At 37.7% G+C, this 24,240-nt stretch overlaps 2 protein-coding genes across 2 annotated transcripts; one reads left to right on the forward strand and one right to left on the reverse strand.

Moving 5' to 3' along the window:
- Positions 1-119: 119 nt before the first annotated feature.
- LOC119785171 (AN1-type zinc finger protein 5-like) lies at positions 120-13,735 on the reverse strand. Its single transcript, XM_038287625.1, has 6 exons — positions 13,501-13,735; positions 7,069-7,251; positions 6,847-6,982; positions 5,601-5,704; positions 4,269-4,397; positions 120-1,233 (listed from the first exon to the last, which is right to left on the reverse strand). The coding sequence occupies exons 2-6, from the start codon at positions 7,223-7,225 to the stop codon at positions 1,085-1,087; spliced, it is 675 nt and encodes a 224-aa protein (XP_038143553.1). The 5' UTR covers positions 7,226-7,251; positions 13,501-13,735; the 3' UTR covers positions 120-1,084.
- A 6,432-nt stretch (positions 13,736-20,167) lies between these two features.
- ccnb1 (cyclin B1) lies at positions 20,168-23,422 on the forward strand. The gene is made up of 9 exons (XM_038287626.1): positions 20,168-20,320; positions 20,535-20,669; positions 21,330-21,434; positions 21,681-21,869; positions 21,941-22,099; positions 22,180-22,416; positions 22,488-22,628; positions 22,710-22,820; positions 22,893-23,422. Exons 1-9 carry the CDS (start codon positions 20,300-20,302, stop codon positions 22,995-22,997), a joined length of 1,203 nt encoding a protein of 400 aa, XP_038143554.1. The 5' UTR covers positions 20,168-20,299; the 3' UTR covers positions 22,998-23,422.
- The last annotated feature ends 818 nt before the right edge of the window (positions 23,423-24,240 follow it).

The following is a 24,240-nucleotide window of genomic DNA, read 5'->3' on the forward strand; positions in this document are numbered from 1 at the left end:
AATGCTTGAAATATAAACCAGTGTAATGAATTTATATAATGAGTTTTTTTTTATAATCAACTGATTGACATATTTGCACATATTAGCCGCTGAAGACGCAACATAAAAAGGACCAAATATTCCTTGTTGTGCATTTGTGAACATAATTTATTAACATCATACAATATTGGGAGATTACACACACACTGCAGAATATAAATACGAAGGTTTGTACAAACATGGAACTAAAAAGGGGTAAAAAAAAAAAAAAGCAGCAAGACCCAGAAAGAAGAAAAGTATCTTAAAACTTTCAACCAAACGCTCCGACTACGCACACAGATTCCTCAAGAAAAAAAAAAAAAAGATTCACCCAATAGCTGGTTATGCTACTCCATCAAACATGAAACATCACCTCCCCACAATGTGACTTCTTAAAGAAACGTTGAAAAATTAACTTTTCCGAAACGCTAGAACACACAAACTAGTGTTCAGGAAAACTATTTAACGGCAACGTCCGGAAAACCCAAAGGGAAGAGTCTTTGTGTGACGTCTGTAGACGGTTCGACCCCCACGTTAGCAGAGGAGCACAACATGACTGGGCGTTATGGGAAAAAAATGTCTCCCGGCAGCAATCCAGGTTGTGGGTTTAGTTTATGGCAAAGTAGAGGAGAGATCCAGGAATCCACTGGGATGAAAACGACCTCTTAAGGAGGTCAAGAACTGATGAAGAAAGAATTAAAATTCTATTTTGCTACTCAAGCCAGCAGAGTGCAAGCACAAACAGGCCGAGAGTCTGACCTGACGCTGTATCCGAGTGGGAATAAACCGGAGCGGGAAGCAATCAGCAGGACGTTTTAAAGGGAAACCACTCCATCGGCGTCCTCCTCAACCAGCTCCAACAGCACACATAGTGTTTGTTTAAAACAATGCTCCAAATGAGATGGCGAACTCACACAAAAAAATAAAAATAGGCAGACGGTGTGAACAGGAGGAAGAAATCCTGTCAAAAAGGAGAAAAGAAAAACTAAATCCTGGAGGAAGAAGGTGGGCTCAGGTCCGTGTTCTGAAATCTGATAGCTCTCCATTTTTTAAAGTCAAACAAGAGTCATATTCTCTGGATCTTCTCAGCCACCACCATGGGGTTCTCTTTACGGATCTTGGCAGCGGCGTCGGCTTTGTAGTCGTAGGGACAGTCGTGTTTGTCGGAGTAACGGTGAATCCCGCAGAATAGATTCCCGCAGCGGCAACCAAAACCTGGAATATCAAGGAAGTCCAAGATATTTAATTACAAACCATGAAAAAAAAACTTTTCTTTTCAGATCAACATGATAAATATGTATTTTTTAATTAACAGAATACTATCCTTACATGGATGATACAGTTAGACTTAAAACTCTGTCACTAGCTGAACTTAATCATCTAAAATAAGCAAATGTAGCTAAAAATACATAATAAAATTTAAATATACTGAAATAAATTAACTTAAACACAAGTGTGGGAAAAAAAACAATAAATCAAAAACACCTTCCATAAATGTGAGCTGCATCAACACCATGAATGAAAAGTTTACTCGACCTTTAAACAGTAAAAAAAATAAACAACTAGAACACATCATGGCCATGCTAACACCTACACCATTAGATATGGTTTTAGCATAAATTGTACGCCTTTTACTAAAAAATGACCAATTTTACGCCCCGTTTTTGGGAACGGATTTTGCACGTCCTAATTTTCCCCTAGAAACTTCGCTCAAACGTTCAATATTTCACAAGCAGCAGCTGCTGGAGTTTAAAAGATTACATTTTTGCTGCTCGACGTGCCACATCAACCAATCAGATAAGCTGATCTGGGAGGTGGCAGGGAGACAGACGCCGCTGCTGATGCAGAGCGTCATCATCACTCCCCTGAAACTGTTTATTAACGCCTAAATTAACTTAAAATGTCAAAAACTGCCAGCAAAATACGTTCGCTTTTATTTTTACAGTAACATATGGACTGTTCTTACACACAAACCATTGACAGTTCCAGGACCACTTACATGCACTCCACAACTAGAGCTCTATATAATATGTAAATCTTTTATCTGTCAATATTAAGCCTGTATTATAATATATAAAATCAATATCCTAACTTTCCTATATAATCTTTATATAGCTTTAATATTTATTTTATAGCCTCCAACAATTACTCTATACTATGAATGTATGGGCCATAAATGGTTTATATATACACACCATCTATAGTCAATACATACATCGTTTCTGTACACATGTACATAAATCTTTATATCCTGTATAGCACGTCTGGATACCCCTAGTCAAGCACACATAGCGTATTTTCACGACTATAAGGCGCATATAAACGTCTTTTTTTTCCCCCTAAAAATGTGTGGCGCGCCCTATGTGTGTCGTTACGGCGTACGTTGTTGAGACCGCCATGAGAACGTTAAAGGGGGAAGTGTGGATTGTGTATAAAAGAACAGGTATGTGCTTTATGCAGAACATTGTTGTCTTAACAACCCTAAAAATGGCAAAGAGACACGCCTATCACACAGTTTAAACTGAAGACTATCAGCTACGCAGGGGAACATGGAAATCGAGCAGCCGCGAGAGAATTCAAGATTAATGAATTTGTTTTATGAAACGGTGCATGAAAAGCTGGCGAGCTTCCACTCCTACTGCAGCGAACACATCGCCGACAAACGCATCCAGCCAAGCCACATCACCAACATTGACGAGGTGCCGCTCACTTTCGATATCCCAGTGAATCACACGGTGGAGAAGAAGGGGACCAGCACGGTAGCGATACACACAACGGGGAACGAAAAGGCGAGGTTTACTGTTGTGCTTTGGCTGCCGCCTGTGGTGATTTTTAAAAGAAAGACTTTGCCTAAAGAGACTTTTCCAGCTGGAGTCGTTATTAAGGCAAATGAAAAGGGCTGGATGGATGAGGAGATGATGAAAGAGTGGCTGAGGGAGGTGAATGTAAGGAGACCAGGTGGTTTTTTCCACGCATCACCATCGCTGTTAATCTGAGACTCCATGCGTGCCCATCTCACAGCCGATGTGAAAAAAAAAGGTGAAACAAATGAACGCTTTCGCAAAAGCCGGCATCATTTCCGAGGAGCCACACGGCACGGAAAGTGACTCTGACAGCGAAGAAGAAGGGGAAATTGGCATGTCTGATTTAGTGCAGCTGTTTAATTCAGAAACAGAGGATGATGACTTCGATGGGTTCGATTAATACTTTGTAATAAATACATGAATAAAACACAAACATATACAGTTTAGCTCCTGCTCTATTTTTAAATACGTAGTAGAGGACATGTACCTGTATATAAAACCCGCGCCCTATAGTCCGGTGCGCCTTATGTCTGTGTTAAATACAGAAATGGCACACATAACTGAGAGTGCGCCTTTTAGTACGGTGCGCCTTATGGTCGAGAAAATACGGTACTTCCCATCATAAGGACAAAAATAATGTTTTAACAAAGATAAAAAGTTAGCTGCACTTCACCTCAAGATGCAGGAAATAGCATTTCAGTCTAAATTTCAAATTCACATTTCATTCTTGAAATGTATTTAAATTCCCTTGCTTTATAATATTATTGAGAGCAGACTTTTATTTGCCTCCTTTATTGTTTTATTTTGTTATTCTAGCTTTGAATCTTATGGTCTCTGTTTGCAGCAGGTCACCTGCAGCCGTTTTCTGAATGTGCAAATAAAATAGGATTTAAAGTGAGTTTAAAAAGCTAATCCAGCATAAAATAATCCAACATTTTGACTTTGAGTAATCTTCAAAGAAGCTAATTCTCATATTCTGATGTTGGATAAAATTTTATACTTTCAGTGATCCTTACCAACCATATTTTTACAAGAAAAAAAAAAAAGTTGAATTGAACTGATGACAATTTTTTTCCAGTTTTCTTGCCCTTCCTCACAGAGGAGAAAACAAAGGCAAATAAAACTACAGAAGAAAACGACATTTTATATCCTTTAAATCTTTCGGCAAGAATTTTTTTTTCCTCTTTGTTTTTGAAGCAGCAAAATAAAAAATAAATAAAAGTCACAATGAGGCATATTATGCATGAAATAGTATTTAAAATTACAAAAACATCCAGGAAATTAGAAAATGGATTATATAAATTGAGAACGTCCTGGAAGGTTTTAGAAGAACAATGCCTTAAAAAAATAACAAAGGACATAAAGCAGATACAATAAAAATTTAGATTTAGAAGGAGAAGGAATATAAATATCTAAACCAGAATGAATCCAGGTTTTTAATCGTACCTGTAAGGCCAACTTTTTTACGACACATAAAGCAGCGATGCTTTTTAGGTTTGGGGGCCTCGGGGCCTCCGGCTTCTTCACTGCCAGCAGTGGAGGGGAGAGAAACGGCACTGGGAGGCTGATTCACAACTTGAGACAAAGGAGGAAACATTTATCACTGACCAGTCTGTTTGGTTTCTTAAATAATAAAATACAAAAAATACAATGGTTATTTAAAAACTTTTCATTCAAATGAACAGAAAGAAAGAAATGCAGGTTTTATAGTCTAATTTAATGCTTTTTAAAGTACCTTAAGAAGATTTTAAGACTACAAATAAAATGGAACTTTACTGGAAATATTTAGAAAAAACAGTGGAAACAAAAACACATGCTACAAAAATACATTGAATGTGTATTTGGTTGAGTCGTTATTGTTGTCAAAATTTTCTGAAATACCTTTCCATTCATTCAATTTCAAATGCTACAAATGTCAGACAGATTTAAATTTTTCTTTAAATTAAGCTTTTTTCAATCTTAAATTAAAGGCCATTGTTTCCCTAGTGAATATTTCCTGCACAATGTCCATCCACTGAGTATGGTTGGGTGGCCTAGGTCTGTGCCATCTACTTGATATTGCTTTCCTCCCTGCTGACAGCAATATCTTACCTAAATATTGATCATCTTTTTTTTACATTAGACATAAGTGCGGAAGAGGATTAGGGCCACTGGAAAAAAAAAAGTTAACTGATTTTTAAATTTTATTTCAGTTTAGTATAGTAGAAAAAGTCAGAATTCTGACTTTTTCCCCCATACTAAACTGAAATAAAAAAAAATCAGCTAACCTTTTTTTTTTTTCCAGTGGCCCTAATCCTCTTCCGTAAATAAGGCCCAGATACATTGTGGTTAAAGTAAATGGTCCAGAACACAACAGCACTTTGCAAAGAGTAAGGTGGATAGAAGACAAGAAAGGATTTATCTTCATGCAGTTCAGAAAACATCTGCATGGTTGGCGTCCAACACATTTGTTAGGTAACAGTTGTTTACTTTTTATAGATGGCATGATAAAGAAAATCGAATTAACTTTTTCCAATAGAATTCCCTACATTTTAGTGAATTTTTATGTGTCACATTTAGGGATTTTTAATGACATTCAAGGTTTTAATTTCAAGAAATTGGATTTAAATGACTTAATGGTTTTTAAGGACCTGCGGAAACCCTGAAATGTGTACGACTGAGCCCTGCAGAAGATCGCACCTCCCTAAGAGAGATTTATTAACAATCAGAAGGCAAGCAAGCTGATATCTCCGCCGCGCAGAATGTAAATCAGTCTGCTTGTCCATTTTTGGTACCAACCTGCTTCTGTGTCTTCTAGTTTGCTCACTGATGCTAATTTCTCCTCAGACGAAAGCCTCATTTCAGTCATCTGTTGTGTTACTGAGGTGGCAGCTGAACTCCCGCTGTGAAGAGAACAAATCAAGAAGATTAAACAGGATTTTAATGCAGCCTTTCATTGTTTTAATCAGATACTTTTAACAGAATGGATAGAAAAAGTTGTTTTTGTTTTTTGTTTTAACCCACTCCACTTTGATTCACTAAAATAAGTTGGGCCATTTGGTGGGAGAGATATATCCTCACCAAACCGATTATAACATTTATTTATAATTAAATAAATAGAAAGATATACAGATCTATAGAGTGAAAGTGTATTAGTTCTTGGTCTTTCAAGTTTTTTTTTTCCCCCATTGATTTTTGCAAGCAAAGAAACCTTTTGGAAATGAAAATTCGAAAAAAGTAATAATGAAAAATTGGAAAACTTCTTAATCACAAAAAGCTTTTAATAATAACTTTGCTGTTTTCTCAGATTTTTTTTTATTTTCAAATTAAAAAACATTTTTTAAATACATTTTGTTCAAATTACTTTGTTGTTGTTAAAAGCAATAAAATACTTTTTTTTTTAATAATGCAACTCTTAAATCTCAATCTATAAAAGGGAATTTTGAAAAAAATAAGATCTGAACAAAATCTGAAAAAAGTTAAACTTTTTTTATTATTTGAAATTCTCAAATATAAAACATGATAAAAAAAAACTTTTATATAACAATGAAAAAAAATATTTAAAAAACAATAGTTGGGAGAAAAACAACAGCATCGTTATTCTCAAAATTAATCTGTTTTAATTCTGGATTGCATTTTGTTTTTTCTTTCAAATTTCCATTTAGCTTTCAACAATAATGGAACAAAATTAGCTCCATACTAGTTTTTAATTGAATTTTAAGACATATTTGTGTTTTGGAGTTTGTTTTGTGAGCTTTAATTTAAAACTGATGGGAAGGAAGAATTATTAAAAGAGCTGCAGGCACAAGAAAACTAATAAATGCTTTATAACAAGTTCTCAGTGTGTAAGAAACATATGACGACTAATTTCCAGTTTTTAAAATTCTCTACTGAAATAAATCCCTTCTACAAAAAAAAAAAAAAAAAAAACATCTCCACGTTTTTTTTTATAGCATAAAATAAATCCTTAAGGAAAATGTATGAAACCCAAAATCAAACTTTTTACAATCGTCTTTGAGGCAGAACCTGAGCCGGAGCTTCTCACCTGAGGGCGTCTGCAGCAGCGGCTGCAGCTTCAGAGGCAGCAGCCTCCTCAGCAGCAGCAACTGCAGCAGCTGCGGCATTATTCAAAGTATCCTCTAAACTTTGGATGGCAGACTCTTCAGCTGAGGAGCTACTGCCTGATGGAGGAACACAACAAAAAAAAACACCAGTCAGGAGGTAGAGTTAGAGTCAGACAGAATTTAAGAGAAGCAGAGGGTCTCACCAATGGGGGTCAAAGAACTAACTCCTCCATTGTTCTGTCTCGACAGGTGTTCCTTGTGGCAAACAGAGCACATGCCATTAGTCCTAGGGTTACCATAGAAACCACAACCTGTGGCACAGAGCGTAGGGACTGGGCTCTGATTGGTCTCCTGGGCCATAGCAATGTCTGCCACCAACTGATATCCTGGAGAGAAACAGACAAACTGTGAGCTTTAATATAAAAAAGGCAAAAAAAACAACATGAAAATGAAATACCCCCACTAACCTGCAGGATAACAGTGTTTAACCAAGTTTTTTAACAAACATTTCTTGGTTTTACAGGTTTTACGACCGATTGACAAAGATTGAGAGAGAAAAAAACTTCAGTTTCATTTATTTTTATAGCACTAACTCACAGCGCGTCATCTTTACAGATACAATTCAACCAGATCTTCCAGTCAGATCAGTTTGACGTTTTCTGTCAAAGGAAACCAGCTGTTCGCATCAGGATTCACATGTGGTGGCTACTAAAAGTCCATGCTTTGGTGATTTATGTGGCCTCGTACGACATCTTTAACACAGAAAGCTTATGCATCGTCACAGGACCAGAGGGTTGAGTTTCCAGATACATGCTAATCATTCTTTGCTAGTTATGTTTTAACCCACTTTTTTCTAAAGACAAAGTATCTGCATCTTGTGATGGCTGCATTTAGCGCCACACAGATATAGTAACTAGGGCTATAACAATTAATTGGATTAATCATGATTAGGGGATAATTGAAAAAATTGTCAACTCATTTAGTAATTGGTTAATTTGTTACAACTGGAGTATAAAGAATATAAAACATGCCTTAAGCTGTAAGAGAAACCAACTTAGAGCAGTAATTATACCAAGGTTGAAAAAAAATAAACATTTGTAATTTAAGATAAAAAAAAATAATAAAAAACATATCCTTCTGTAGACATCCAGAACTCCTCAAGTGGAAAAGTTTTAGTGTCACCTGGTTTAATTTCGTAAAAAATCTTTAAGGAACCTTTGGCTATCCAAGTATTAGTTGATTACTGGAAAAAATAATCCACAGATTAATGGATTTGCAAAACAACAGAAGCTTGGTTTGGTGTAGAAGGCTTCCAGCCGTACATGTTTGAGCCCTTGCCTCGCAACGCTGCCAGTTCTGTTAGCTCTACGCCTGCCGAAGACACAGACGTCCATCCCCGTGAACACTGGGACGGAACTCAATGGGAAAGGAAAGGATTCTGATTTCTTATTTCAACCGTTGCGTATATTAGCTGCGACATATGAATCAAGATGCTATGACCCAAATTATTTGATTGACAGATGATATATGATTGGCCACATTTAGGTGTACAGGCTGACGTATAACTAACGCATTAAATAAAGAAACAAACGACACAGATTTTAAGACAGGATGATTTTTTTTTATTGATTTTTTCTACATTTCAGAACAATATGGTCTGATAAAGAATACATTTATATACATGATTAAGCCAGATTTATTTGACATTAAAAGTGTCTTCCCTATGAATTTAAAGGCATGAAATGGCTTGGTTAAAGGAATAGTACACCCAAAACATGATTAGCCTTCATTTTCTACTCACCCCCATGCTGAACAACACTCTGGAGTACTTTTTTGATATATCAAATGCATCTGGAGATCTGGGAGGCTTCTTGCTGTCTGCTGACATTCAAATAATGGAGGTCTATGGCGCCCGAGGCAGAAAGGTCCATAAAAGTCCACAAAAAACGTGTCAATATTCCTCCATACTGCTCGTCCAATGTATTCCAAGTGTCCTGAGTGGGTAGCGTCCAGAATTTACTCGAAACGAAGTCATTTAGAATGTTTTTAGAGCATAAACAGTAGTGTATAGGATTTCCTAAAAGCGCGTTCACGAGTCTACCGAAACCACGGCAGACCAAACCAGATGAAAGTGCGCATTCAGCTCGGCAAAGAACTCATGCTCTTCCTTAACACTGAAGTCCTCAGACATTTTTCTTTCGTTGTTTCTTTCTTTGCACAGGTAAACAGCACATTTCTTCTTCTACGCTTGCATTATCGGCAGAGCAGACGCTGAATGCGCACTTTCATCTGGTTTGGTCTGCCGCGGTTTCCGTAGACTCGTGAACGCTCTTTTAGGAAATCCTATACACTACTGTTTATGCTCTAACAACATTCTAAATGACTTCGTTTCTAGTAAATTATGGACGCTACCCACTCAGGACACTTGGAATACATTGGACGAGCAGTATGGAGGAATATTGACACGTTTTTTGTGGACTTTTATGGACCTTTCTGCCTCGGGCGCCATAGACCTCCATTATTTGAATGTCAGCAGACAGCAAGAAGCCTCCCAGATCTCCAGATGCATTTGAGATATCAAAAAAGTACTCCAGAGTGTTGTTCAGCATGGGGGTGAGTAGAAAATGAAAGCTTATCATGTTTTGGGTGTACTATTCCTTTAACATCAGAGGACAAAAAAAATAAAAAATAGGTCCTGCAATAGAGAAACCTGCAGGTGGACGTTACAGGCAGATTAGTGCAGATAAACACATGAACAAAAAACAAAAAAAAAGGCACCATGATTTATCCTATATATTACATCTAAATAAGGAATAAAATCTGCAGAATAAATTTTATTAGAATTATTATAAGCCAACAGTCCTACAGGACCCATCTGATCCAGCATAGGGTTTAGTGTAACAATTGATAAACGGGCTTAAAGATTGACTTGCCAATGAGCCTTTTTTTTGGTCAGTGAGACGGACCTTTACAGGGAAAAACCAAACGTCTGTACAGAAATGTCAGAAGTTTGTCTTCGAAATTCCGATTCCTAAAGCTCCGGGAAAGAAAGGAGGGTAGAGGTTGGAGTAGAAAGCTCATCTCAGTGGTTCTCTCAGATTGAAAAACAGCAGCAACAAAAAAGTCCCTTTAATCAGTTGTGTAACTCAAGGCAGAATCAATAAAACTAGAAGTACAGGCACAAAAACTAATAATGTTCAGTTTAGGAGCACAACATCACTCCGTCCTGTACCCAAAATGTTGATATAGGTTCAGATTCATGTGGATAAAACTGCAGATCTCCTAACAGCTACAGGCTACTCTGTTTATGACTTCTACCCCCCCAGCCCCCTCTTATATGACTGTAATGCGACACTGAACTAAAAGTCAGACTGGCAGGTTAGATGATCCAAAACAGCTTCAAGCACATTTATTTCCAAAGACATGCAGGTGTGTCTGGGTGCGTCTCGTGATTTCCTCAAAAGGCAAAAGGTGCCTTCTAGGGAAAGTCGTTTTCATAGAAGCAGCTTCATGTTTAGGCTTCATTGTTGAATGCTTACTTAGTATTACCTTGATTAAATCCAGAAAAAAGCTTTAACAACATTGTTCAGACTAGTGTCAGACTACTGTTGTGGAAATGTTTCCAATTAAAGACAAAACAGAGCTCATAACGTGCTACTATGTTCCTTATAGAGACTAAACCAGGAAAGATTTGTCAAACTACTAAATGTCTTTAAAGGGGCTCCAAGAGCTAACTTTGCAAACCAACATGCTTCACCAATCTAAATATGACAGGAGTCCTATCCAAGTAAATATTAATACATTTGTAACTTTGATCAAAATTTATTTCTTTCAGCATTTAAACTAATCCCATCAAGGCAGCAGCTAACTTTGGTTCCTTTGCACACTTCTTAACCACAGTTTTATCTTCCACTAAATTTACCATTTAAACTCTTGGACTCTAAATAACCTGCTTTTTTGCTGATAATCAACTCCTTTATTTGTAGAAATGAATTCAAAAAAATGACCCAGTTTGATAGATTTATGTATTAATATATTGATAGCAATGTTGAATTCTGTTAAACGGTCGATTTAACAGGTTAACATTATAGGTGGTAGTTAAAGCGTTTTTGAAGTGTATTTTCTTTAACTGTAGAAAAGGATAGAGTAGGTCTGGAGACTTGAGGGAGTTCAAAAACTTTTTCGTAAACAAAAGGGGCACCTAGAGTTTAGGATCATTGCATTCAGAAGCCCTGCCTCCCTCCGTTTGTTATCCCTCATTGATATTTAGCTTTTTTTGTTATTAAAAGATTTTTGCTTAAATTGACAAACATTTTTTTATCACTGCATCATTTATTTAATGTAAATGGAGAAAAAGAAGAAGCAAGAATCCGCACCAATATATCAGAAGCACTCATCAGAGATCACTAAGAATAATGTGAATAATATGAGAATCTTAAACAAAAACTTGTATTGGTTAATGTCTAGTAAAGGATAATAAACTCTGGACAAAAGAATAACTAAACATCTGGATGATCTGATTTATTTAGATGCTTATTTACATATTGACTTTATGCTGCATTTCAGTGGGTCTCCAAGACGTTGGTCTGTCAAAACTCATCATTATAACATCTACATATACATCAGCAATGGATTACTTGGACGCAATATTTAGTAGGTAATCATATTTCAGGACATCTGTAGAGCCAGATTGCTTCTCACTGCCCTAAAACGGTCAAACCTGATCTAGATCCTGTTAGCTTAGATGTTAAAGCTCTCAGAGTGGTGGGATCATCCAGATAATGGACAAGCATGACAAATAATAGTTCATTTTTAATTTCATGGGCATGACTATCCCATGTTTTTCCCCATCGTCATGTTCAGTCTGTCCTTAGACGTATATTATCGGTTGTTCTATAAACAGTAACATGTTAGTGTACCCTCGCTGTCATTTTACTCGACCCAAATATAGATCGCTAGTATTTGTACACTGCTGTACATCAAGTCCTGTTTGACACGAATCAGTGTGAGGTTTCAATCTCCAACCAACCCATCAGGAAAGGAGGTGACTTTTTTTCAAAATAAAAAACTAACTTGGAAAACTTTTACTCTCTTTGCTTCCTTCCTGCTGTGCTCCATCTGTGCATCTTGATGGAAAAAAAGGCATATATATTCTTGATTGATTAAACAATTGTAAATTCTAAAGTTATCAACTACTTCTATTGCATTTTATCAGTAATAAAAGTTGTATTTCTAATTTGACTTCCATTTATGCAAGTGATCATTTTAAAGAAATATTTACCAAAACCTACAATGCCATCAATTCTGAGGATTTTTTTTTTTTAATACAGGAAGATATGAAAGTGCAACAATAATATTACGTAAACATGACTGGTATGATGCGTTTGTCGTCATTCGTCTGGTTTATTTTTTATTTTTTTGCACATATTTCCATTGATTCAAACATCATTGTGTTCCAAAAGTTGCAGTTTCATCCATCATACAGGAAATTAGGTGTTAGAGCTGTGCTGCACATTGCTTGTCAGCAGCCTGAAAGGAGATTAAAAAGCTCTTCTGGCCAGTTGTACAACAGATTAACCTAATTAGTGTGTTATTTTTCGGTTTGACTGACATTTATTCAATAGTAAAGACTACAAAAGAAAAAAAATCCCATAACCCATTTGACCATTCTTTTAAATAAAACCAGAAAACAACACATAACAACATGGAGTTATCTCTTATTTAAATACTGATCTATTAATTTACAATCAACTTATGTTTTTGATGGAACTTATTAAATCAAATTGTGATCATAGACTTACATCAAATAAAAAAGGTCGATTGCATTGATTATTTAAACCCAATACCTGAAGAACAGAGACAAACCCCACTAATGATATACTCCATGAATCAATAGCTAGTCTTTTCTAGAGCAGTAGCATAGGAGTATAGCTGTTCATACAGCGGAATCAAGCAAGAATAAAATAATTACATTATTCATGGGCTGTAAAACTAAATCAATAATATGATTTGTTTTCTTTGTGTGTTTCCTTGTCGTTTTCTAAGGCCACAGCCGTTTTAAATCTACAAATCCACTGAGTCATGCTAGCAGGCTAAGGGCCGATGCTAACTGCGCTGCTTAAAGAATATACCAGAAAAATTAATGACACGCTTGTTTTCAGGATTAAACATGTTACAATCGCGTAAAAAGTTGACGGAAATACAATATACTTAAACTGCACTCATGCGTACATGATTTATGTTTGTAGATTAAGTGTTAGCATACTTAGCTAGAGTAGCAGCTTTGCTGTTAGCAGATTAAGCTAGCCAACTTAAAACATGTAGATTACTGTAACTATCATACTTGTTTTAAACCCACTTTAGGTCATTTCTGATACTAAGGTAACATTTGAACTTAATAGTCGTATTTTTTGGAGTTGGAAAGACAAAAGAATTGGAAAGATAAAGTTTCCGACGACACGTGCTAGCAAAGCTCCCTTACCTGCTTTTTACTTGAACAACTTTCTACATTAGCTTGGCTTTTGTTGGCGTATTAAAGCAAATTTGTTTTCTTTTTCCTTTTATTGCAGTACTGGATTGCCTTAAACTTTAGACGCAAAAAACACAAGATATTTAACATGACTGGGTAAACTTACCCTTTGTGACTGAAGAACTGCTTTTCTAGTCGGGCTGAAGATCACGAGAAAATAACTAGACCTATCCTGGAGCTAACTGTCTGACTAACTAACTAACTAGGGCCGTCTAGGTGAATCTTTGGTCCTTTCTTTCCTTCGTTTTGGACTCTGCTCGGCTTGAGACGGAGGCTTGTTTGTTATCGGCGACCTCTCGGTCTGTCGCGCTGTGGTGGCATCTGTTTTGTTTTACGTGTCGGCCTTCTACTGATGGGAATTCAGACTCTCTTTCGGGATCCGAATTATTTAGCTCGTATCAGTGTAAAGATTCGGTTCTTTCAAACAACCCTATAGTAAAACCAATTACAATATATGGGGGATTCTCCAACTATCAAATAATTAGTTTCACAATTAGAAATAGAAAACATTTGTCATTTTTTTATTTATGCTCAATTACATATATATATATATATATATATATATATATATATATATATATATATATATATATATATATATATATATATATATAAATAAATAAATATAACTCCAGGGTCAGAGTGTGAAACACCTCAAAAGTTGGTAGAGAACGATCAAGCCAAGATCCTGTGGGACTTCCAGATTAGAGACTGACATTTTTTCGGGAATCCCACGGGTCACGGGATTCCCGTGGGATTCCCGTGGGATGGGAGTCAATATTAGTAACGATCACGGGATTGGGACGGTACAGGATTAAACATTAACGGGAGCAGACAGGAGCGGGAGCAAACCAATAGTAACTTCCGCTCTGAGTTTTTCACCCGCGCTCAAAAACAACAAGAATGGGAGTGGTGCAGGAGCGGGAGTCATTCTGAATGGGAGCGGGATGGGAGTGGGAGTAATTTCACCAGGAGTGGGATGGGACAGGATTTAGATTTCTACTCTGGCCCGGGATCGGGACGGGACACCATTTTTTTCTGTGGGAGTGGGACAGGACAGGAGTGAAAATCCACTCCCGTGTCAGCCTCTATTCCAGATACAGATGGACCGCATGGTAATGGAAAACCAACCGGACATTGTGGTGGTGAAAAAAAATCAGAGGAAAGCGTTGTGGTTGATGGAGCAACACCAAGTGACTGCAACATCAGGAAAAAAAGAACATGAAAAACTAAAGACAAACCAGGGGCTCAGAAAAGAGCTGGAGAAAACCTGGAAGGTCAAGGCATCAGTGGTGCCCGTGGTCATTGGGCCCTCGGGGTAGAGAACCCCAAACTGGAGGAGAAGTTACAGCAGATCTCTGGAAATACGTCAAACATCTTGGTCCAGAAGACAGCAGTTCTAGGAACAGCAAAAATACTGCGCAGAACCCTCAATTTCCCAGGCCTCTGGTAGAGGACCCGAGCTTGGAGGAAAAAGGGGGGGAGATCGCCCGCGATGGGTGAAGAAGAGTTTTTTTTTTATATATATGCTCAGTAAAACAGTGGGTAGCACTGCTGCCTTGCAACAAGCAGGTTCTGGGTTCAATTCCCGGCCCGGGGTCTTTCAGCATGGGGTTTGCATGTTCTCCCTTAGCATACACGGGTTCTTTCCAAGTACTCTGGCTTCCTCACAAAGTCCAAAAACATGACTGTTAGGTAATTGGCTTATGGATTGGCGACCTGTCCAGGGTGTACCCCGCCATCACCCGTAGACAGCTAGAGATAGGCACCAGCACCCCTCGTGACCGCACTTGGGATCAGCGTGATGGATGGATGAAAATATAAATATATATATATATTTAATTTGACTTAACAATAACTTTATTGACAAAGGCACAGGAGGTCCTAATTTTAAATGAAAAATATCATGGGCTTGGAATATATATTAGTATTTTATTAATTTTTCATATAAAAAAAAACACCTCTCATTTCCACCACCTACCACAAAACTTTTTCCAAACCCTGTCTCCATGAAACCACATCAGATGGAACGTTAGCTTCATGGAAGGAAGCAAAACAAGGACATAAGTTAAAGTTTTGCAACCCAAGAGCAGGTTTAATGGTCGTCTTTTCTAAACAATTTATATTTCCTTTGAATGTGCAAGTCATGCAAAAAAAAAGTTTTATTCCAACTCTAAAGCAGAGATTAGCATGCTAATATTTCATGAGATATTGAAAGAAATGCTAGAGCCTCTATCCGTTAATGTTTCTACATATTGTGATGAAGTAAAACAAGCAAAAATATTTATACACCTTTGCAATCACCTTTATAGGGTTTGACAACGGACAAATTTGACTGTTGTTGAAGAATCACCTAAAATGTAAAACCAGTGTTATTTAAAATAAATAAATAAATAAATCAATCAAACACAAGCGATTTCTAACAAAACTCACAATTTTGCTTTTATCAGAAATAAGAATTTGGAGCACTGAACAATAATAACAATTTAACTTTCTTGATCTCACATTTGTAAAATGTGAGAATGTACCTCTGCATTTAACCCATCCCCTTGGGGAGCAGTGGGCTGCCATTGTGCAGCGCCCGGGGAGCAGAGTGGGGTTAAGGGTCTTGCTCAGGGACCCAGGGTGGAAGTCTATGGGAGTTGAACTCAAAACCTCCAGGACTCAAGTGCGATACACTACCCAATAGGCCATCACTCCCCTGTTACTTTTCCTTTTAAAACATAAACGACTCCTGTGTGATCGTCTCTGTCTCACTATGGGTCCTTGTAGACAGGGGCCAACTGGGGCCAGGGCTCCTGAAGAAGTCATCCTCTCCCCTTTTATGGCTCCCGTACAAAAGAAATGTTGAAACATAATCTCTTGAAAAATAATTTACATTTTACTTTATCACATTATATCAGTGACATATTAATAAAAAAAATATGTTCTTTAAGCATTTGGATCTTGAAAATGCATTTCTTTAGACTTAGATTTCATTATGTCATTTTGTACACACAAGTGTGTTACGTCCACCTGGCTTGTTAGGTGGGGTAACATTAATGGAGACCACACAAGGATTTTCAGAGTTAATAAAAAGGAAATGTATTAAATTATATTAAGTAAAAACTGAAAAAAAGGATTACCTGAAATAAGAAGCCAAAACAGATTAATACAAAACCATAACCAATTAGAAATAAACAAACGCAAAACAAACCTAACAAAACTCAGTCATAAAGTCCAAACCAAACCAAATCAACTGGAGTTCTGAAGAGGGAGAGGAGGAAAAAAGCCTCCTGACTGCTGCAGCATGACAGCTTTTAAGCAGCAGAGCACCAATCAGGGAAAAAACATAACACCTGCAGAAGTTCTGCCTCCAGGACCCTGAAAGAAAAAGCAGAGACCCACTGCAGCCGTAACAAGTGTAAACAAACAAAAAAGTCTTTAAGTTCAGCTCTCTAGACTATTTAAATCTTTAAAGTGCAGCCTTGATAAAAGTAAGTAGCAGAGATAAAAACATTGTGAGGAAAAAAAGTATGACTGTATAGTTACAGTTCCCGCATTTATGTTTTTTTTTTTGCCAAAACAGTTAGGAAATCCATCCATCCATCCATTATCTGACACGCTCGTCCCAATTAGGGTCGCAAGGGGTGTTGGTGCCTATCTCCAGCAGTTAATGTGCGAGAGGCGGGGTACACCCTGGGCAGGTCGCCAGTCCATTGCAGGGCAACACAGAGACAAACAGGACAAACAACCATTCACACACACACTCACACCTAAGGAGAATCTAAAGAAACCAATCAACCTAACAGTCATGTTTTTTGGACTGTGGGGAGGAAGCTGGAGTACCCAGAGAGAACCCATGCATGCTCAGGGAGAACATGCAAACTCCATGCATAAAGAAAACCCAGAACCTTCTTGCTGCAAGGCAGCAGTGCTACTCACTGCGCCACTGAGCAGCCCCAGTTCCGAAATTATTTAGATTTTTAGGAAAAGTCATTATACCTCTGATTAACAAGCCAAAAGGATCCAGCAAGACTAATGAATAAAGTTAAAGGTATAGTGAAGGATGTTCTTTACAGAAGAGCTATATGTGTATGTATTTTTTATCTTTTTTTATTTTTATCTTGTGTAGTTGGATATGTATATATATATATATATATATATATATATATATATATATATATATATATATATATATATATATATATATATATATATATATATATATATATATATATATATATATATATATATATATATATAAAACTGTATCTGGAGCATGTAACAAAAGTAATTTCCCTCTGGGATTATTAAAGTATTTCTGATTCTGATTCTGATCTGGGTGGATCTTCAAAATAAGCGGTCCTCCTGATTGTCAATCATTCTGGTGATATGTAAGGCCGTCCTTCGTGCTCATCCCCATTTTCACTAACCAGTGGTGAGTCGGACATAGTGGAAAAATTGCAAATCTTGTTTTGGAAAGTAAGCTTGTATGATCGATGCTAACAGCAACTTTTAAACAGAGCGTACACGAGGAGAAATGGGCTCGTGCACACTCTAACATGCATTTAATATGCATTCCCGCTCTGGAGCGGGTACAGGGTTGTGCTTTTTTTTTTAAGTGGAGTGGGTGGGTCTTTTAAAAAATTCACCAAAATCCTCCACTATACCTTTAAACATGTTTGACAATGATGCAATTGAGATTTTCCATTATTATCAAGACAGTCTGCTATAGTTTATATTTCTGAGGTGCTCAAGCAGGTAAACGTGCAAGACGCCGACCCTTACACTGAAACAATAAGGCAAAATGTTTTTGGCGTATATTTAATCATATTTAGTTTCTTTAACACAATTGTTTCATGTTAGCCGGGTAGGACATGAAAAATTGTGCTGAAGTAACTAAATATGATTAAGTAAATGTTAAAATTTAGCTTTTTTTCAGTGTAAGAAAACCTTAAGAAACCTGTTATCTAAACATAGACCAAATCATTCTCCGATTGTTCATATAAGTGAACCAGCAATTTGAATTGAATCGTTCACAATAGGCACATCTCTATTGGTTCTAAAAAACATTTTACTTCCGGTAGACGTCACGGAAATTGTGAGCATGCGATTGGATGGCCACCAAAGATTTCAGCACATTGCGAAACAGCAAAGCTGCTTTTCTGGGTTGCAGTTTCATGTTGATGATGAGTATTAAAGAAAGGAATGTTCACCAGTTAAAACACACAGTTGTTGTTTTGTTGATTTGAAAAAAAAAAACAAGTTGGGAAAGATGTCTGTCAAATTTTTTTTTGTGCTGCAGACTTGTAGGGTAAATTGAACCAGCTATTGCTGCTACAAACCCAAGGGGTTTAGATTAAGGTGAATCTGATTACTTCTTAGGAATCTCTTCACTCAAAGAGCTGCAGGACCAGAGCCAGTGCAGAGGGCCTGGTGCTTATCGCTCACTATTTACTTACCAGGAATTATCACCAGAGTCCAGTCCTGTCAATGACTTTAAATTCCTGCCAATCAGGTTTAGAGCCGGACTTTGACTGGACTATCAAATCTAGCTGAGTAGATTCAACATACTTTTTCGGTATTTTCCTTTTTTTGGATCAAATCATTTAAATCACACACTGTTTTTTCAAACTTCCCTGTCATGAACTTTAACCTTAACCAAAACAGCTGAGGTCTACAGAGCCCAAGATTGAGTTTTTAGTTTATTTATTTTTGTCTTAGGGGGAATTACTAATATATCTCATCATTATTATTATTTTTTCTGTATATTGTATTTTCTACAACTGAAACAATTGATTAATGACTAAATATTGTCCATTCCTGCACTTTCTTAAACCTGTTATTAATTAGTTTATTAGCACTTATTTTTACTCTTATGTCCTATAAATGCAAGGATTCAAACACAAATTTTCCAAAATGAGTTAATGTTTTTATTTACTTTTGAATGTGTATTTTCGTTGTTTTATAGATAAACACTGTGTCTCTAAATTAGCCTACCCATTATCCGAAAGATAGACTGACTATCTATCTATCTATCTATCTATCTATCTATCTATCTATCTATCTATCTATCTATCTATCTATCTATCTATCTATCTATCTATCTATCTATCTATCTATCTATCTATCTATCTATCTATCTATCTATCTATCTATCTATCTATCTATCTATCTATCTATCTATCTATCTATCTATCTATCTATCTATCTATCTATCTATCTATCTATCCTTTATTTAATAAGAAATTAACAAACAATAATGGCAAATAAAAAAGTCACAATGGAAAAAACAGGCAAAGCCTACCTATGCATTTTTAACACCAAACCTAATTACAATTTAATTAAAAGAACAAATTAAATAACAACCATTTTCTCCATATTTCTCCACTGTGAGATCAATAAAAATTCAATTTCTTTAAAACAAGTCCAAATATATTTATTATATTTTAAATATAATTGAAATTGAAATACTTGTATTTATATAATGAGTATCAACATTGTTGGTCCTTCAATATTATTCCAAATGTTATTATATTTCTAAAAAATATATTCTGAAAATATCATTGCTGGTTTGATCCACCTTTCTATGTTTTGGAATAATCGCGATAGTGAAGTAAAACCTTCTATTTTCCCTAAATAATTTCCAAATAAACCTACATTAGGCAGCTTTTCATCGCTCTCTCTAACTACACGTAACAGGAAAAGGAAACACCCGCAGGTGGCACGTCACCGCCGGTTGTCCAGGAAACGCGTTTAAAGCAGCTGCGCTCGACCAATCACATCCGCGGTGTCTCTATCGTTCAGCCAATGAGATCGCAGCGAGCTAGGATTTAAACCATCACTGCTGAGTTCCTACCCAAGCCAAGCGCTCCTGGCATTTCTATTCTTCGCTTGTTTCCTGCAACCACGCACATTTTACAATGGCTCTTCGAGTGACCAGAGTAAGTATTTTTTATGCTTTTTCTTCCTCTTCTTAAGTTTATTTTTCCTTTAGTTAAAAAGCATTTAACTTTCTTTATTTTTAAATTTAAAAAGGTGGGGATTTCACAACTTTCTGTTCAGCTATATGTCTCCCTCATAGTAAACTGATCTTATTCCAGCGTGCTTTGCTTTTAGGACATGTTAGGTTGATCTTTTATTTTTGTTTTTCTGCAGAACCGTCTCGCTTCCACCAGGACCGAGCAGCTCGGCGGCCTGAAGGCCTGCTCGGTGACCGGGCCCGGACTGAAACCTCGGGCTGCGCTGGGCGAGATCGGAAACATCGCAGCTCAAAAAGAGACTCTGAACAAGGTAAAAGTATATTCTTAAAGATAACAAGTTACCCTAAACGATGTCTTGCTTTCTAAGAGCTCTAATTGGGGTTAAGCAACTTTAAAAAAAAGTGAACTACTATTTGTACAGCTCGTTTTCTTGGTGTCCACAAGGGGGCGCTACGTAAATGTGTGTTCACTTTTATCAACCATTAAAGTCGACTGAGATGTTAAATAAACCTGATGGAGGGCCATATATATATATATACGTATGTATATCAGAATGTTTCTATTTCTGGGCTTCCTAATAAAGGGTGTGGGCAAACTAATTTATCCTGGAATGTTAGGGTAGGCATGCAAGTCTACAGCAAATGCTGTTATCTTTCAAATGTAAACAATTGATAAGAACAGAACTTTTTTCAAAACAGGTTAGTCTAGAAATTTCAATAAAAAAATAAAATGTATGTGTTCTGAATTGCCCCCTTGCATTTCCCTACAGTTTTGTTGCAACTTCACACTCCTACAGTTTGGCATCTATAAAGGTTACAGCAACTAGGTTTCTCATTAAGGCTAAAATACCTAATATGTGGCAAAGAAATTAGAGTTGGAAGTTGGCTTTTAGGGTTTATTGGGTGTTAAAGATTTCTGGAGGTGGGGGTTGTGATTAAATGCAGTGTGCTTATCTTTCCACTTCTTTTAGAACGTTAAGAATGTGGTGGCCAAGAAGAAAAAGGTCGCTGAAAAAGACGAGAAGGCCGAGCGGCCCAAACCAAGTGTTGCTGTTGAGAAAGTGCCTGAAGTGCCGGTGAGTTCACGATGTGCTGGAGACCATGAAGTGCTACTGATGCAGACTGGCATGAATGGTGGGGAGTGGTGGCCTAGTGGGCATAAAGCTTGGAAACCCGAGGTTCTGAGTTTGAGCCCTACTTCCTGTCTGCCACTCTGAGCAAGACCCATAATCCCACACTGCTCCCCAAGTGGATGAGCTGAATACAGAAGTACATTTCTCCAATGTGAGATCAATTGATAAATAAAAATGTTGTTCTTCAAGGTTCCACCTGTGACTATGTCTCCCACCCCAATGGAGACCTCTGGCTGTGAGCCTGCTGACCTCTGTCAGGCATTTTCAGACGTTATCCTCGAAGCCGCTGTCAGGGACGTTGACGCAGACGACTATGATAACCCCATGCTCTGCAGCGAGTACGTGAAGGACATCTACAAGTATCTCCGTCAGCTTGAGGTGAGGGGGAAACTAAACTGGAGTAACTTGGTCTAAACTGACAGCAGTTAAACCTGAGTGTCTGCTCGCAGGTTGAACAGAACGTCAGGCCCACCTACCTGCAAGGTCAGGAGGTCACCAGTAACATGAGGGCCATCCTCATTGACTGGCTGGTTCAAGTCAGCATTAAGTTCCGGCTCCTGCAGGAGACGATGTACATGACCGTAGGGATTATTGATCGCTTTCTTCAGGTAACTATAAACCTACTCATCTAGCACGGCAATAAAAAAACGACTCTTAATAATGGTTAATTTGGTCGTGCTTCAAACAGGACCATCCAGTCCCCAAGAAGCAGCTGCAGCTGGTTGGAGTGACGGCCATGTTCCTCGCCTCAAAGTATGAAGAGATGTACCCACCAGAGATCTCAGACTTCGCCTACGTGACTGACCAGGCCTACACCACCGCCCAGATCAGAGACATGGAGATGACCATCCTGCGGGTGCTGAAGTTCCAGCTCGGCCGTCCCGTGCCCCTGCAGTTCCTCAGACGGGCCTCAAAGATCTACGAGGTTTGTGGCAGCTCTTCGTACCACCCTGTGTTGCGCAGGCAGGTCTGTTGAGCCGTTTCTCTGTTCCTCAGGTAACGGCGGAGCAGCACACCCTGGCAAAATACCTCCTGGAGCTCAGCATGATCGACTACGAGATGGTTCACATGCCTCCCTCTATGGTTGCCAGTGCTGCTCTGGCACTCACACTGAAGGTCCTGGATGCAGGAGAGTGGGTATGTATAGATGCATTGTCGTCTTATTCTTTCAGCTAGATCTAAGGGCCCAAAACCTGAACTAGTTTTGTCACCATACAGGATATAACTCTGCAGCACTACATGAACTACACAGCAGAGAGTTTGATTCCTGTTATGGCGCACATTGCCAAAAACGTGGTTAAAGTGAACGAGGGCCTGACGAAGCACATGGTAAGTTCTTACCTTGGATAATTCAGCTCTGTATTGTTTGGATGTCAAACTGACCTGTTGACCATCTTGCAGACCGTCAAAGGTAAATACTCCACCTCAAAGCAGATGAGGATCGCAAACATCCCTCAGCTCAAGTCATCAGTGGTCAAGGATCTTGCGAAGCAGGCTGCTCTGTGAGGACTACCTGCAGCACACAGTGCTGGCTTTTGTACAGTAATTTTGATTTTTAAAGACTTTTAAATGCAGCTGGACATTTTTTGTTGGACTCTCGTTCAACCGAGGAGAATTTTATGCCTGAAGTGACTATACTAAAGTTGTGACCCAGCTCCTAAATTGATCCTAATTCAGTTGGCTGTCTCCCTACAGTACACTATCTACATCCATGATGCACAGTTTGCAAGCCAACTGAAAACTTGCATGTTTCACTTGAATACAGAACCTCGAGGCTTGTGGCACAACTTCAGGATGGTCTGTTATGTCCACTGACTGTTTTAAGACTTATGTTGGAGTGACATTTTTGTAAAATGTACAGCAATACTTTTATTTGACTTTTATATTGAATGTGATGTTTCAAACTTCTATTAAATGGTTTATTGCCAGAATGTTGCTTGAGTCTTGGTCTCCTCTAGAGGACAGTGTAAGACCATTTTTCAACCTCCTGTGGGGAGGGGGTAATTAAAGTTTATCTCCAATGTAGAGAACTGGGCTGAAGTCCTTATCTGAAGCAATACCTAAAGTTTTGAAAATTAAGGGAAGTGATTAAAGATCTTTAGAGTCTAATCCAGTTTAAACTATCAATTAAAGTTTCAGACAAGTCTTCTGAATTAGGGAAAAATTACTAGAATGTACACACAACCATTTGCAAAATAATCCCAGGAATACCCTGGCTCTCGGGGTTTAACTACGCCTGCCTTTAAACTCCTCTTTTCTGGAGGAAATGAGGAGAACCTAGGGGAAAATATTTAAAACTTGTGCAAAACTGCCATGTTTTCCACTTCACCTGCATTTTTGGCTGCTTTTGCTAATATGTAGCATGCTTTGCCCAATGTCTTAAACCTGTGTACAATCTCAACAGACTTTGATAAATGATGGAACTCATGCATCCTAGTTGCCTTCCCATCACCCTTAAGGGCCATGTATTGCCAGGGCCACACTTTGAGCATTGGGTATTGAGTGAGATTTACAATCCTTTTAGATGTACAATTTTAAAGATTCTTCACAGAATTGGGTTTTTTTTTATTTAATTTTTTTTGAAAGCCAGTTTGGCAAAATGTTCATCCAAGGCAGGTTAAAACTTGCAATATCTCAGGGCTATAAAGTTGGCGGTCTCCATGCAATGATGCATTTAAGTACAGGTCCTAATGTGCAGCTAATTAAGTTGCAAACTTTTTGCTTTCAGATTTAAGTTTTTGAAATCAAG

This window comes from Cyprinodon tularosa, unplaced genomic scaffold, assembly GCF_016077235.1.
Source record: "Cyprinodon tularosa strain WSP-4 unplaced genomic scaffold, ASM1607723v1 ctg241, whole genome shotgun sequence".
Taxonomy (NCBI): domain Eukaryota; kingdom Metazoa; phylum Chordata; class Actinopteri; order Cyprinodontiformes; family Cyprinodontidae; genus Cyprinodon; species Cyprinodon tularosa.